Source organism: Procambarus clarkii, chromosome 68 (assembly GCF_040958095.1).
Source record: "Procambarus clarkii isolate CNS0578487 chromosome 68, FALCON_Pclarkii_2.0, whole genome shotgun sequence".
In the NCBI taxonomy this organism is placed as follows: Eukaryota; Metazoa; Arthropoda; class Malacostraca; order Decapoda; family Cambaridae; genus Procambarus; species Procambarus clarkii.
In genome coordinates this window covers 17,586,007-17,599,183 of record NC_091217.1, presented here as the reverse complement: position 1 = coordinate 17,599,183, position 13,177 = coordinate 17,586,007, and the positions used below count along the sequence as shown (strand labels likewise).

The window sequence follows — 13,177 nt, the reverse complement described above, 5'->3', positions numbered from 1 at the left end:
TCCAATCAGGGCCAGTGGGCTCTGTCTAGGAAGCCAGATGTCATCTTGGGGTAACTTGCCCTGTGGCTGTTTCGGTGATGGTGGGTGGCTTGCCCTTCCCAGTGTTCTATAGTCGCATTGGTTGGTTATTTTCCCTCAGTTCGCTTCGCTTGACCGATCCTGGGAGTGGCTTAGTCGAGCGTGTCACTTCCCACGGTGTTTTCCATGCGTACACGCCTGAGTAATTATGGTCTGCTAGTCACACATATTTCTTTCTTTCATTTAGCATGCCTGAATCTTTATTGTATTTGTGTTTATTATATATTTTTTTGTGTTTTCCGATATGACCATCTTAGCCACATGTATTTTTTTTGTATCTTAGTGTTGTAATATGTTTTTAAGCTCACTAGGTAACTGATGCCTTGTGGCTGTGGGGTTGGGCCCCGGAGCTAGAGCAAAACCCTTACTACTACCCCTCCCAATGCCAAAGGACAAAAACTAAATTGTTGCGGTGGTTGTGGTGGTGGTATTAGTGGTTGTTCTGGTGGTTGTGGTGGTAGTAGTAGTGGGTGGTGGTTGTGGTGGAAGTAGCAGTGGTGGTGGTTGTGGTGGAAGTAGCAGTGGTGGTGGTTGTGGTGGAAGTAGCAGTGGTGGTGGTTGTGGTGGAAGTAGCAGTGGTGGTGGTTGTGGTGGAAGTAGCAGTGGTGGTGGTTGTGGTGGAAGTAGCAGTGGTGGTGGTTGTGGTGGAAGTAGCAGTGGTGGTGGTTGTGAAGGTAGTGGTAGTTGTGGTGGTGGGTGTGGTGGAAGTAACAGTGGTGGTGGAAGTAGCAGTGGTAGTGGTAGTTGTGGTGTTGGGTGTGGTGGAAGTAACAGTGGTGGTGGTAGTGGTAGTTGTGGTGTTGGGTGTGGTGGAAGTAACAGTGGTTGTTGCGGAAGTAACAGTGATGGTGGTTGTGGCGGAAGAACCAGTGATGGTGATGGTGGCGGAAATAGTGGTGATGGTAAGGTTCACCACCAGGCAGGAGTGGGCCCCCACACCACCCTCCTCACATCACACACAGGTAACCCTCTACCACCACTACGGTCAATACTCACACGGAACAAGCTCATCACGGGCCCCTGCGGCCTGGGTCAAGCCCATCACGGGCCCCTGCGGCCTGGGTCATGCCCGTCACGGGCCCCTGCGACCTGGGTCAAGCCCGTCACAGGCCCCTGCAGCCTGGGCCTGTGTCAAGCCCGTCACGGGCCCCTGGGGCCTGGGTCAAGCCCGTGCAACATGTGATCAACACGACCATACAAATGTCAACAAAGTCCACCAATGCCACAGTTTATGTACAACTTTAACCAAAGTCTAAATAATTAACCAACACCTACAATATTATCAGCGAGTGAACACACACAATGGGACGAGTACTTGACATCGGTTCTCCTTCAAATTGCTTTATTATCTTTGTTATACATATTGTGCCAATTTCTGTGTTACCGCTCTAAAAGCAAGTTACATTTTGTTTCTATTACATATATCATCTCTCAAACGGTAAATTATGTCACTCACTTTAAAGTGTGTCACCTGGTCCTCCTGGTGTGTCACTTGGTCCTCCTGGTGTCACCTAGTCCTCCTCGTGTCACCTGGTGTTACGGACCAGAGTCCAGCGTCGTAGCACGGAGCAGTGACGACAACGCCATCTGTGAGTCCGCTCCCGAAACCCCCTCCAAATGGACGACGCCATCTAGTGAGGACGGGATATACCGGCCACAGGGGCTGGATTCCCGTCTTAATCAGCTCATAACATAGCCGCTGCTGACCTCTGGTGAGGTGGCGCTTAGACAGCAACGCCATCTATGGAGCAGATAGGTGGACGTTTGTGTCTAAGCCTCTAAGTGAGGTGCCCTAGAGCGTCCCTAGTACTAATGACGTGTCTGATTACAGAGTCGACCTGGGACTGCTGTATTGGACGATGGATCAGTCTACCCAAGGCAGCCAAGGTCTCTCCATGAGTTTGCTGAAGAAGCTGTGAGTCACCCCCAGACGAACACTGCTGAGAGCGTTAGCCTGCCTGTGACGTGGCAGTATCAGGAATCGCCTTATCCGGGGCTGGCTGGTGGAAGAGACTAGCCACTGTGGTGCCGAGAGAGGAGAGTGATCAGCGGAATCACACGAGGCTCCTGCCTAGGGCTCGCAACCCTAGTATCGGTCGTGGAGTGGCCTACACAGCGGAGCTGATCGGAACCTGCCAGCTACAGGCTGGATTGTGGTTGAAGGCCTCCGCGATGGAGCACACAGTGGGACTGTGATTTGGCTGGCCTGTGGCCAGGGTAGATTCACCGAGAGAATTAAAGAGGATTCATCGTGGGCCGAAGAAGAGAACCAGGGCTACTCATCATGAGCACCGTGGAGCATCCTGAGTCTTCGGAGGAAGACAAGTCATTGTACATTTGTGTATTTATAACCCCCATGTGACTGTTTATATATTTATTTATGGTGGTGGTGATTATATATATAAATCCGAGCATTTGTATCCCTTCCCCTTTAATTTAACTTTGCGTTACGGAACACACCCCTTGAAAGCCACTACTAACTTGGGGCCGGATTCCCGAATTCTAATAACACCAGAAAAGAACCCGATTGCGACCCAGTAGGGCCGTAACACCTGGTCCTCCTAGTGTGTCACCTGGTGTGTCACCTGGTCCTCCTGGTGTGTCAACTGGTCCTCCTGGTGTGTCACCTGGTCCTCCTGGTGTGTCACCTGGTCCTCCTGTTGTGTCACCTGGTCCTCCTGGTGTGTCACCTGGTCCTCCTGGTGTGTCACCTGGTCCTCCTGGTGTGTCACCTGGTCCTCCTGGTGTGTCACCTGGTCCTCCTGGTGTGTCACCTGGTCCTCCTGGTGTGTCACCTGGTCCTCCTGGTGTGTCACCTGGTCCTCCTGGTGTGTCACCTGGTCCTCCTGGTGTGTCACCTGGTCCTCCTGGTGTGTCACCTGGTCCTCCTGGTGTGTCACCTGGTCCTCCTGGTGTGTCACCTGGTCCTCCTGGTGTGTCACCTGGTCCTCCTGGTGTGTCACCTGGTCCTCCTGGTGTGTCACCTGGTCCTCCTGGTGTGTCACCTGGTCCTCCTGGTGTGTCACCTGGTCCTCCTGGTGTGTCACCTGGTCCTCCTGGTGTGTCACCTGGTCCTCCTGGTGTGTCACCTGGTCCTCCTGGTGTGTCACCTGGTCCTCCTGGTGTGTCACCTGGTCCTCCTGGTGTGTCACCTGGTCCTCCTGGTGTGTCACCTGGTCCTCCTGGTGTGTCACCTGGTCCTCCTGGTGTGTCACCTGGTCCTCCTGGTGTGTCACCTGGTCCTCCTGGTGTGTCACCTGGTCCTCCTGGTGTGTCACCTGGCCCTCCTGGTGTGTCACCTGGCCCTCCTGGTGTGTCACCTGGCCCTCCTGGTGTGTCACCTGGCCCTCCTGGTGTGTCACCTGGTCCTCCTGGTGTGTCACCTGGTCATAACTCTCTAGTACGACACTTACACTATTACAATATGAATACTCTTGTATTCTCTCACTAACATAACATTATCATAAGATGTTATCAAACAACCGGAAGTTGTAGCAGAGCTTTAAGACGGGCTGGGACGTGTAAGATGGGTTGGGACGTGTAAGACGGGTTGGGACGTGTATAAGACAGGTGGCAGCCCGTCTGAGACAGGCAGGAGTGGGTGTCCCGGGCAGGTCACACGCCTGCATGAAGGCAGGAGAGCGTCCTGCCTTCATGCCTCCCCCAAGGAAGTGATGGTGTGGTCCCCGGGTCACGCTGCATGACCCTTCACCTCGGTACAAGACACACTGACCCATGACCACCTGTTACCTGCGCCAAGTGAGGAGCCTCACGCCTCATGGACAGTGCCGTGGACGCCTCTCTTTAGTCAACTGTACAACATGCTTCAAGTTTGTTTCTTCCAGACGCGGGTTAATTCCTCACGGAAGAGCCCATTTGTGGCGTCATATGGGTGGGTTAGTGGGCGAGTTAGCTGTGGAGGAGAGCAGTATCGGGCCCAGGCCAGTTAACCTGCTGGCTGAGCCGGTTTAACCAGTCCTCATAAGTTGACGGGCCGAGTTAGGTGTGGCGGGGCAGGCGGGCATGCTGATGTTAGGCGGGAGAGTAGGCAGGAGTGCAAGGTGGGTGAGTTAGCGTCCTGGGGTGTAGGAGGGGCAGGGCGGAGGGCGGCGCCCCCAGCCAGTTAGCCAATGAGAGGAGGACGCCAACCTGGACCGAACTGGGAGTCGTAGGAGCAGTTCCACACGCGGTCGTTCTCGCTGTAGTTCATCAGCTTGGCCATCTGGATGCTCCCCTGGAACACATACACTCGTTACTGGTGCGCAGGTCCACTGTGTGTGTGGAGCGGCAGGTGACTAGCTCAGAGGGGAGAGGGAGAGACAGAGAGAGAGACAGACAGAGAGAGACAGAGAGAGAGAGACAGAGAGAGAGAGACAGAGAGAGAGACAGAGAGAGAGACAGAGAGAGAGACAGAGAGAGAGACAGAGAGAGAGACAGAGAGAGAGACAGAGAGAGAGACAGAGAGAGAGACAGAGAGAGAGACAGAGAGAGACAGAGAGAGAGACAGAGAGAGAGACAGAGAGAGACAGAGAGAGAGACAGAGAGAGACAGAGAGAGAGAGAGAGAGAGAGACAGAGAGAGAGACAGAGAGAGAGAGACAGAGAGAGAGAGACAGAGAGAGAGAGAGAGAGAGAGAGAGAGAGAGAGAGAGAGAGAGAGAGAGAGAGACAGAGAGAGAGAGACAGAGAGAGAGAGACAGAAAGAGAGAGACAGAAAGAGAGAGACAGAAAGAGAGAGACAGAAAGAGAGAGACAGAAAGAGAGAGACAGAAAGAGAGAGACAGAAAGAGAGAGACAGAAAGAGAGAGACAGAAAGAGAGAGACAGAAAGAGAGAGACAGAAAGAGAGAGACAGAAAGAGAGAGACAGAGAGAGAGAGACAGAGAGAGAGAGACAGAGAGAGAGAGACAGAGAGAGAGAGACAGAAAGAGAGACAGAAAGAGAGACAGAAAGAGAGAGACAGAAAGAGAGAGACAGAAAGAGAGAGACAGAAAGAGAGAGACAGAAAGAGAGAGACAGAAAGAGAGAGACAGAAAGAGAGAGACAGAAAGAGAGAGACAGAAAGAGAGAGACAGAAAGAGAGAGACAGAAAGAGAGAGACAGAAAGAGAGAGACAGAAAGAGAGAGACAGAAAGAGAGAGACAGAAAGAGAGAGACAGAAAGAGAGAGACAGAAAGAGAGAGACAGAAAGAGAGAGACAGAAAGAGAGAGACAGAAAGAGAGAGACAGAGAGAGAGACAGAAAGAGAGAGACAGAAAGAGAGAGACAGAGAGAGAGACAGAGAGAGAGACAGAGAGAGAGACAGAGAGAGAGACAGAGAGAGAGACAGAGAGAGAGACAGAGAGAGAGACAGAGAGAGAGACAGAGAGAGAGACAGAGAGAGAGACAGAGAGAGAGACAGAGAGAGACAGAGACAGAGAGAGACACACACAGACAAAAACAGAAAGGGCTTGTATCACCAAAAAATTTATATAATGAAAAAAATAAATGCATTATGAAACTCATCACAAATAATTCAATATGAATAAACCTGCTATGCCTATTCTCAATCAAAAAAATACAAGCATTTAAAACATAAGGCAACAAAAACCATTGCCTGCCAGCATAATATATGATATATGTGAATATAAACATTCAACACTGCTCCTTTGATCAGAGAACATACACCTGTCCTCCGTGTGAGTCACTCACCACGCTACACCACACATGGTGAAGAACCCGGACCACTGTAAGAGTCCCACCATGACTCTGTGGCTCCCAAGACCACAGAGTCCAACCATGGCTCTAGGGCCCCCAAGACCACAGAGTCCCACCATGGCTCTTGGGCCCCCAAGACCACAGAGTCCCACCATGACTCTGTGGCTCCCAAGACCAAAAAGTCCCGCTGGTACTCACGATCAGCTTGTTCTTAAGTCCGGGCTCCTGGCGAAAATAGATAAGACCGCTCTCGGGGATCTGGAGGTCGATGTGGCCGGCCAGCCGCTGCTTGTCGTAGTCGGCGCAGTTGACCCACACGCGCACGTCTGTCTGGTTGACGCTGATCAACAGTCGCGTCCACGTCCACCCGACCTGTCGCAGGCCAGCACATGAGCAACCAACCTCGGGACGCAACCACACTACATAAGTTAGGCCAACCCTACATGCGCCTACACACACACACACACACACACACACACAGGAATGAATAGGAATGAATATGTTAGGATGAGAAGAGAGGCAGAAAGACAATACGAAAATGACATCGCAAGCAAGGCAAAGACTCAGCCTAAATTGCTGCATAGCCACATCAGGAGAAAAACAACAGTAAAGGAACAGGTTATGAAATTAAGGTTAGGGGCAGAAGGATTCACAACAAACGACAAGGAAGTGTGTGAGGAACTGAATAAGAAATTCCAGGAGGTCTTCACCTTAGAGCAAGGAGAAATCCCAGAGATAAGAGAGGGAATAGCTAACCAGGAACCACTGGAAGAGTTTGAGATTACCAGCGGGGAAGTAAGGAAGTGTTTACTAGAATTGGATGTGACAAAGGCTATAGGTCCAGATGGAATCTCCCCTTGGATACTAAAGGAAGGAGCAGAAGAACTGTGCCTCCCACTCTCCATGGTGTATAACAAATCACTGGCAACAGGGGAACTGCAGAAATTTGGAAAGCAGCTAACGTAGTCCCGATATACAAGAAAGGGGATAGACAGGAGGCACTGAATTACAGACCAGTGTCCCTAACCTGCATACCATGCAAGTTGATGGAGAAGATTGTGCGAAGAAAGCTAGTGGAACATCTGGAGCGAAAGAACTTTGTAACACAGCATCAACATGGATTCAGGGATGGCAGGTCCTGTCTCACAGGGTTACTTGAATTCTACGACCAGGCAACAAAAATAAGGCAAGAAAGAGAAAGGTGGGCAGACTGCATATTTTTGGATTGTCAGAAAGCCTTTGACACAGTGCCACACAAGAGGCTAGTGAAAAAAACTGGAGATGCAGGCTGGAGTGAAAGGGAAGGTACTCCGTTGGATACAGGAGTACCTAAGTAACAGGAGACAACGAGTCAGTGTGAGGGGTGAGGTCTCAGATTGGCGAGACGTTACGAGTGGAGTACCGCAGGGGTCAGTCCTTGGACCTATACTGTTTCTGATATATGTAAATGATCTTCCAGAGGGTATAGAATCGTTTCTCTCAATGTTTGCCGATGATGCAAAAATTATGAGGAGGATTGAAACTGAGGACGATAGCAGGAGGCTACAAGATGACCTAGACAGACTGAGTGAATGGTCCAACAAATGGCTGTTGAAGTTCAACCCGAGTAAATGCAAAGTAATGAAACTAGGTGGTGGAAATAGGAGGCCAAACACAGGATACAGAATAGGAGATGAAGTACTTAATGAAACGAACAGAGAGAAAGATCTAGGAGTTGATATCACACCAAACCTGTCTCCTGAAGCCCACATAAAAAGAATAACGTCTGCGGCATATGCGAGGCTGGCTAACATCAGAACAGCGTTCAGGAACCTGTGTAAGGAATCATTCAGAATCTTGTACACCACATATGTAAGACCAATCCTGGAGTATGCGGCCCCAGCATGGAGCCCGTACCTTGTCAAGCACAAGACGAAGCTGGAAAAAGTCCAAAGGTACGCCACTAGACTAGTCCCAAAACTAAGAGGCATGAGTTACGAGGAAAGGCTGCGGGAAATGCACCTTACGACACTGGAAGACAGAAGAGTAAGGGGAGACATGATCACAACCTACAAAATCCTCAGAGGAATCGACCGGGTAAACAAGGATAAACTATTCAACACTGGTGGGACGCGAACAAGGGGACACAGGTGGAAACTGAGTACTCACATGAGCCACAGAGACGTTAGAAGGAACTTTTTCAGTGTCAGAGTAGTTAACGGATGGAATGCATTAGGCAGTGATGTGGTGGAGGCTGACTCCATACACAGTTTTAAATGTAGATATGATGGAGCCCAGTAGGCTCAGGAATCTGTACACCAGTTGATTGACAGTTGAGAGGCGGGACCAAAGAGCCAAAGCTCAACCCCCGCAAGCACAAATAGGTGAGTACAAATAGGTGAGTACACACCACACACACCACACACACCACACACACACACACACACACACACACACACACACACACACACACACCACACACACAAAGATAAGATGGAATACGCCAGAGAGGTCGCTTCATGCAGGTCGGCGACCAATCCCCGACCGTCCATGTGGTTGGACACCATTCCTTCCCCCCGTCCCATACCAAATCCTTATCCTGACCCCCTTCCCAGTGCTATATAGTCGTAATGGCTTGGCGCTTTCTCCTGACAATTCCCTCCCTGCCTGCCTATATGCCAGCCCACATTAATATATAATAGCCACCGCCTCCCACACCATCAAAGAACACGGAAACAGGGAGTTAAACATTAAACAGACAGCGATAACTCATGCAAAAGAAAAACAGATATATTATCAAAGCAGAAATAGTACAATTTGAACATTAAAAAATTTAAGAAATATGCTACTTGGAAAGGCAAGTAGCTGGTGAAATAGCGATTCTTAATTACACTTTCTCTCTACACACACACACATGCAACAACACCGAAATATATTGACAGCTACACCGACCATAGACGTTCTGACACAGTCTTACGTGGGTAGGTTGATAGGTAGGTGGGTATGCGCGTTGATAGGGAAGACGGTGCCCTATACTTTCGTACAGGTAACCTTTCCTATAGGTCGGTAGGTTTGTAGGTAGGAGGTTAGGTCAGTAGGTAGGAAGGTAGAGATATGGGAAGTTAAGTATATGAGTGGATGGACTAATAGGCAAGATGGTGGATAGGGATGTAAGATTAAGGTTTGGGCATTAGGCGGGCGAGACGGTAGGTGGGTATAGATAGGTAGGTAGGTAGTGGGGATTATGAAGTGGGTAGTGGGGGGATTATGAAGTGGGTAGTGGGGGGATTATGAAGTGGGTAGTGGGGGGATTATGAAGTGGGTAGTGTGGATTATGGAGCATATTGTATGAGTGTGGAGTGAGGATTACAGTGTGCAGTGCGGGTAACAAGGTGTACAGTAGGAACCATCCAAAATTAACACCCGGGTTGGATTTTTTAATTTAAAAAAATCCAAGCGGATTAAAAAAAAACCTTTTGACTGCCTTACCTTTGCTATTTATATTTAAATGTAAACTTAATTTGTTGTGTAATAATAAAATAGATTAAACCCCCACCCAGGCGGGTTGGGGTTACTACCCCGGGGGCTTAAGACTGGTGGGGTAGTCGGGCAGGGCGTGCAGAGTGGTGGTGGTGGCACAACCTACCTTATCCGGGAGCTTGAAGGAGGCCTGGTGGGTCTTGGCGTCCTCCTTGATGTGGTAGAAGAAGTTGAGATGCTGAGACTTGAGGTTGGAGATTACCTGTAACAGACAACACTCTTAGTGACTGTGTGTGTGTGTGTGTGTGTGTGTGTGTGTGTGTGTGTGTGTGGTTACTAACCTGGAGGAAAGGTTTGATCTTGCCCGGGAGGTTGATGGAGATGAGGGAGCCGATGGTCTTCTTGTGCTGCTTGTACACGAAGTACAGACTCAGTTGATCGTGCAGCGTGGAGGCGATCTGTGGGGGAGGTAGTGGTTAGTCCGGGGTACACCTGCCACCACTACACCAGCCACCACTAACACCTGCCACCTGCTGCCACTACACCTGCCACCACTACACCTGCCACCACCTGCTGCCACTACACCTGCCACCACTACACCTGCCACCTGCTGCCACTACACCTGCCACCTGCTGCCACTACACCTGCCACCACTACACCTGCCACCACCTGCTGCCACTACACCAGCCACCACTACACCTGCCACCTGCTGCCACTACACCTGCCACCTGCTGCCACTACACCCGCCACCTGCTGCCACTACCCCCGCCACCTGCTGCCACTACCCCCGCCACCTGCTGCCACTACCCCTAGAGTGTTGCACCACACCAGGAACCTGCAGGTATGTAGCACCACACCAGGGACCAGCAGGTGTGGGTAGTGGGGACGACACCTTAGCTCGGACATTTTGGTTGTGTCAACACTGTGCGCTAAGCCGCCGCCCCTCTCAGGGGTCGAGTGTTCAGAGTCCCGTGATGCGCCTCAACCCTTTTCAAGAGGTTCACAGAGTTCCCATTTTCAGAGACTATATTCATAGAAGTTTGTTATTGAATTCTTATCTAGAAAATATACACGCTATGCTGTACCCCGTTTGAAACGGGGTACAATTTTGTCAGAGTTTCAGTCCTCGTTGTGGCCGTAAAGAGTTCTAATAAAGAAAAATAAACTCTACGGTCTTTAGGAAGTATTTTAAAAGAAAGTATTTCCTAGTATCAGATGTTAGTTCTTGGACCTGGCATTATACGTTAATATGTATAGTTTTGCTACTAGTTGCCAAATTTTAGCCCAATTTAAAACAGTCATATTTCAGACGTAGTAAAATAGATCAAACCAGATACCGAGCTCCGGCTCTTGTCCCTGCCTTAGATCACTCGTAACTTTGTTAGTATCTAACCAAATCCCCTGAAATTTATCACTGCTATATTTCTGACGTAGTAAATATGATCAAAGCGTTATGGAGTTTCAGCTCCCGTCCCCAATCTTAGTCTAGTCATACTACTTCGCTAATAACAGACCAATTTCCCTTAGATTTAAAACAGTTATATTTCGGACGCAGTAAATATGATCAAGAGTGTTACCGAGTTTCAGCTCCCGTCCCGCGCCTCAGTTTACTCCTACAACTTCGTTATTAATAGATAATTTTCCCTGAGATTTAAAACCGTTGCATTTCGGACGTAGTAAATGGGATCAAAGCAGTAACCGAGCTGTGTCTCCTGTCCTCCGCCTTAGTTCACTCCCGTAACTTCGCTAATAACAGTACAATCCTCACATAATTTAAAACTGGTGTAATTCAGACTTAATAAGAAAAGAAAACAGTGTTACCAAGATCTAACTTTTGTCCACCGACTTAGTTCAGTGTTAACCAACACGTAGTGTTCCAGAACAACAACAACAATAGACCAGCTCCTGCCTGTCACGCTATCAAAGTAAAACACAAGTCTTAACCTTATCCTCAATACTCCTGTGAAGATAACCTGTCACACATTCCTTATCCCTCCCTCCCTTCATGTCCTTCCGCATTCGTTCGCTCCCTTATCTCCTCCTTTATCAACCACCCCAAGCTACCCCCTACCCCCCTCACCCCATAGCTCCCAGCCCCCCATATATTTCCCCTTCCCCCCCCCTATCCCCCCCCCCCCACCACAACTACCTCCCCCTTAATCATCTCACCGGCGCCACACCCACTCCCTCCCCCCCCCCGTCACACGCAACCCTGCACCCTTATCTCTTCCCCCTCCCTCACCCCCTACTTCCCCCAGTCCCCACGCCCTTATCTTCCCAAACTCCACCCCCCCTCCCCAGATCCCCTTCTCAACTCTGCTCCTCAAGAACTTCAATAGCATCTATTACCACTAATCTTACCACATTGTGTCAGTTCTCGAGAGTACTGACACAGCACGGCACCTGTGCCAGGTAAGCTACGGGCTCACCATAGCCCGTGCTACTTGCCCCGCTCCTGTGCCAGGTAAGCTACGGGCTCACCATAGCCCGTGCTACTTGCCCCGCTCCTGTGCCAGGTAAGCTACGGGCTCACCATAGCCTGTACTACTTGGAACTTGTTCTTAGTTGAATCTATAACAACAACAATCCTCGAGTGTAAATACGCAACATCTCTCTATGCAGACGAGGAGTCACAATAACGTGGCTGAAGTGTTGAAAATGGTCCAGGACGGACCGAAACTTCGTCGTCCCTTCACTTTCTAGTGTGTGGTCTAGTCAACATCTCTCTCTCTCTACTCTTGACATATTCTTTCCATATTCTTTCCATATTTGTGTGTTCTCTCCATGTTCTTCAAATTTTCACATGTTCTCTGTACAACTTGTTACACGTTATTCTTGTTCTCAGAATATTCTTACACGTTCTCAGAAAGTTCTTAAAATTTCTTACACACATTAATCGTGTTCTCAGGCAGTTCTTACACCTTCTCAGAATGTTCTTAGCATGTTCTTCCCAACTTCGTTCTTCATTCTTTGTTTACTCTGTATATTTTTTTATGTTTTCATGTTCTCTGCATGTTCAACTCATGTTCACCCACATGATCATCTTATCTTTTCATAGTCTTACAAGTTCCTGTGTTTTTTTAAAGCAAAATGTACAACTGTTTCTGGCATTCAGTAAATAGTTCACTGTTATCTATTTTCAACTGTATATCTGTTACACTAACAAATTTAGTTACAATTCATTGACCTATTTACAAATTAGTTATTTACAAGTTATTTACAAATTATTTAGTTATTTACAAGTTATTTAGTTATTTGCAAGTTATTTAGTTATTTACAAATTATTTAGTTTTTCAAATTTACATATTTACACATTATTTAGTTATTTACAAATTATTACAAAGTATTTATTTTAGTCATTTACCAAGTTTTATTTGCAATCAACTATGTCATTCAATTTCTTTATCAACGTAATATTCCTTATCAACACTGTTCTTAAACAAAACTACACTTTATGCAGTAACAAATTTACTGAAACAATCTTTTCTTAATATTTCTTAACTAAAATCACTCTTCACTCAATTGAAAATAGACAAAGGTAATTTCTTCATAATATTTCTAAACTAAAGATGCTCTCCGAGACATCTTTACTCGTCAGATGAAACTCTTGTGTCATCTTTATGCTCCTATAACAAAGACATTAAGTATACTATTTATGCCATCAAACGTTATTCTCAGAGACATCAGAGATAATTTCAGACACATCAATGATGCACTCAGAGTCATTAAAGACATTCTTAAAGACATCAAGGTTGCAATCAAAGGCATCAAAAAAACTAATCGAGTCATCAATGTTACATTCAAGAGACATTAAGAATACACTTGGAGACAGCAAAAATAATCTCAAAGACATCAATGTTACCAAAGGTAATCTCGGAAACATTAAGAATACTCCTCAAGCATTAAAACACTCTCTCTGTGTCATATTTACGTAAGAAGGATTCT

The 13,177-nt window shown here is 47.9% G+C and overlaps 1 protein-coding gene across 1 annotated transcript in view; it reads right to left on the bottom strand.

Annotated features, from left to right (window-relative positions):
- Nucleotides 1-1,403: 1,403 nt before the first annotated feature.
- LOC123774662 (kielin/chordin-like protein) overlaps nucleotides 1,404-13,177 on the bottom strand; it is a 28,932-nt gene continuing 17,158 nt past the window's right edge. The window contains exons 3-7 of the mRNA XM_069310988.1: nucleotides 9,574-9,690; nucleotides 9,399-9,494; nucleotides 5,972-6,145; nucleotides 2,727-4,312; nucleotides 1,404-1,549 (exon numbers count right to left, since the gene is read on the bottom strand). Of these exons, the coding sequence (XP_069167089.1) occupies nucleotides 4,202-4,312; nucleotides 5,972-6,145; nucleotides 9,399-9,494; nucleotides 9,574-9,690 (498 nt within the window). The 3' untranslated portion in view covers nucleotides 1,404-1,549; nucleotides 2,727-4,201. The remainder of the gene's footprint in view (nucleotides 1,550-2,726; nucleotides 4,313-5,971; nucleotides 6,146-9,398; nucleotides 9,495-9,573; nucleotides 9,691-13,177) is intronic.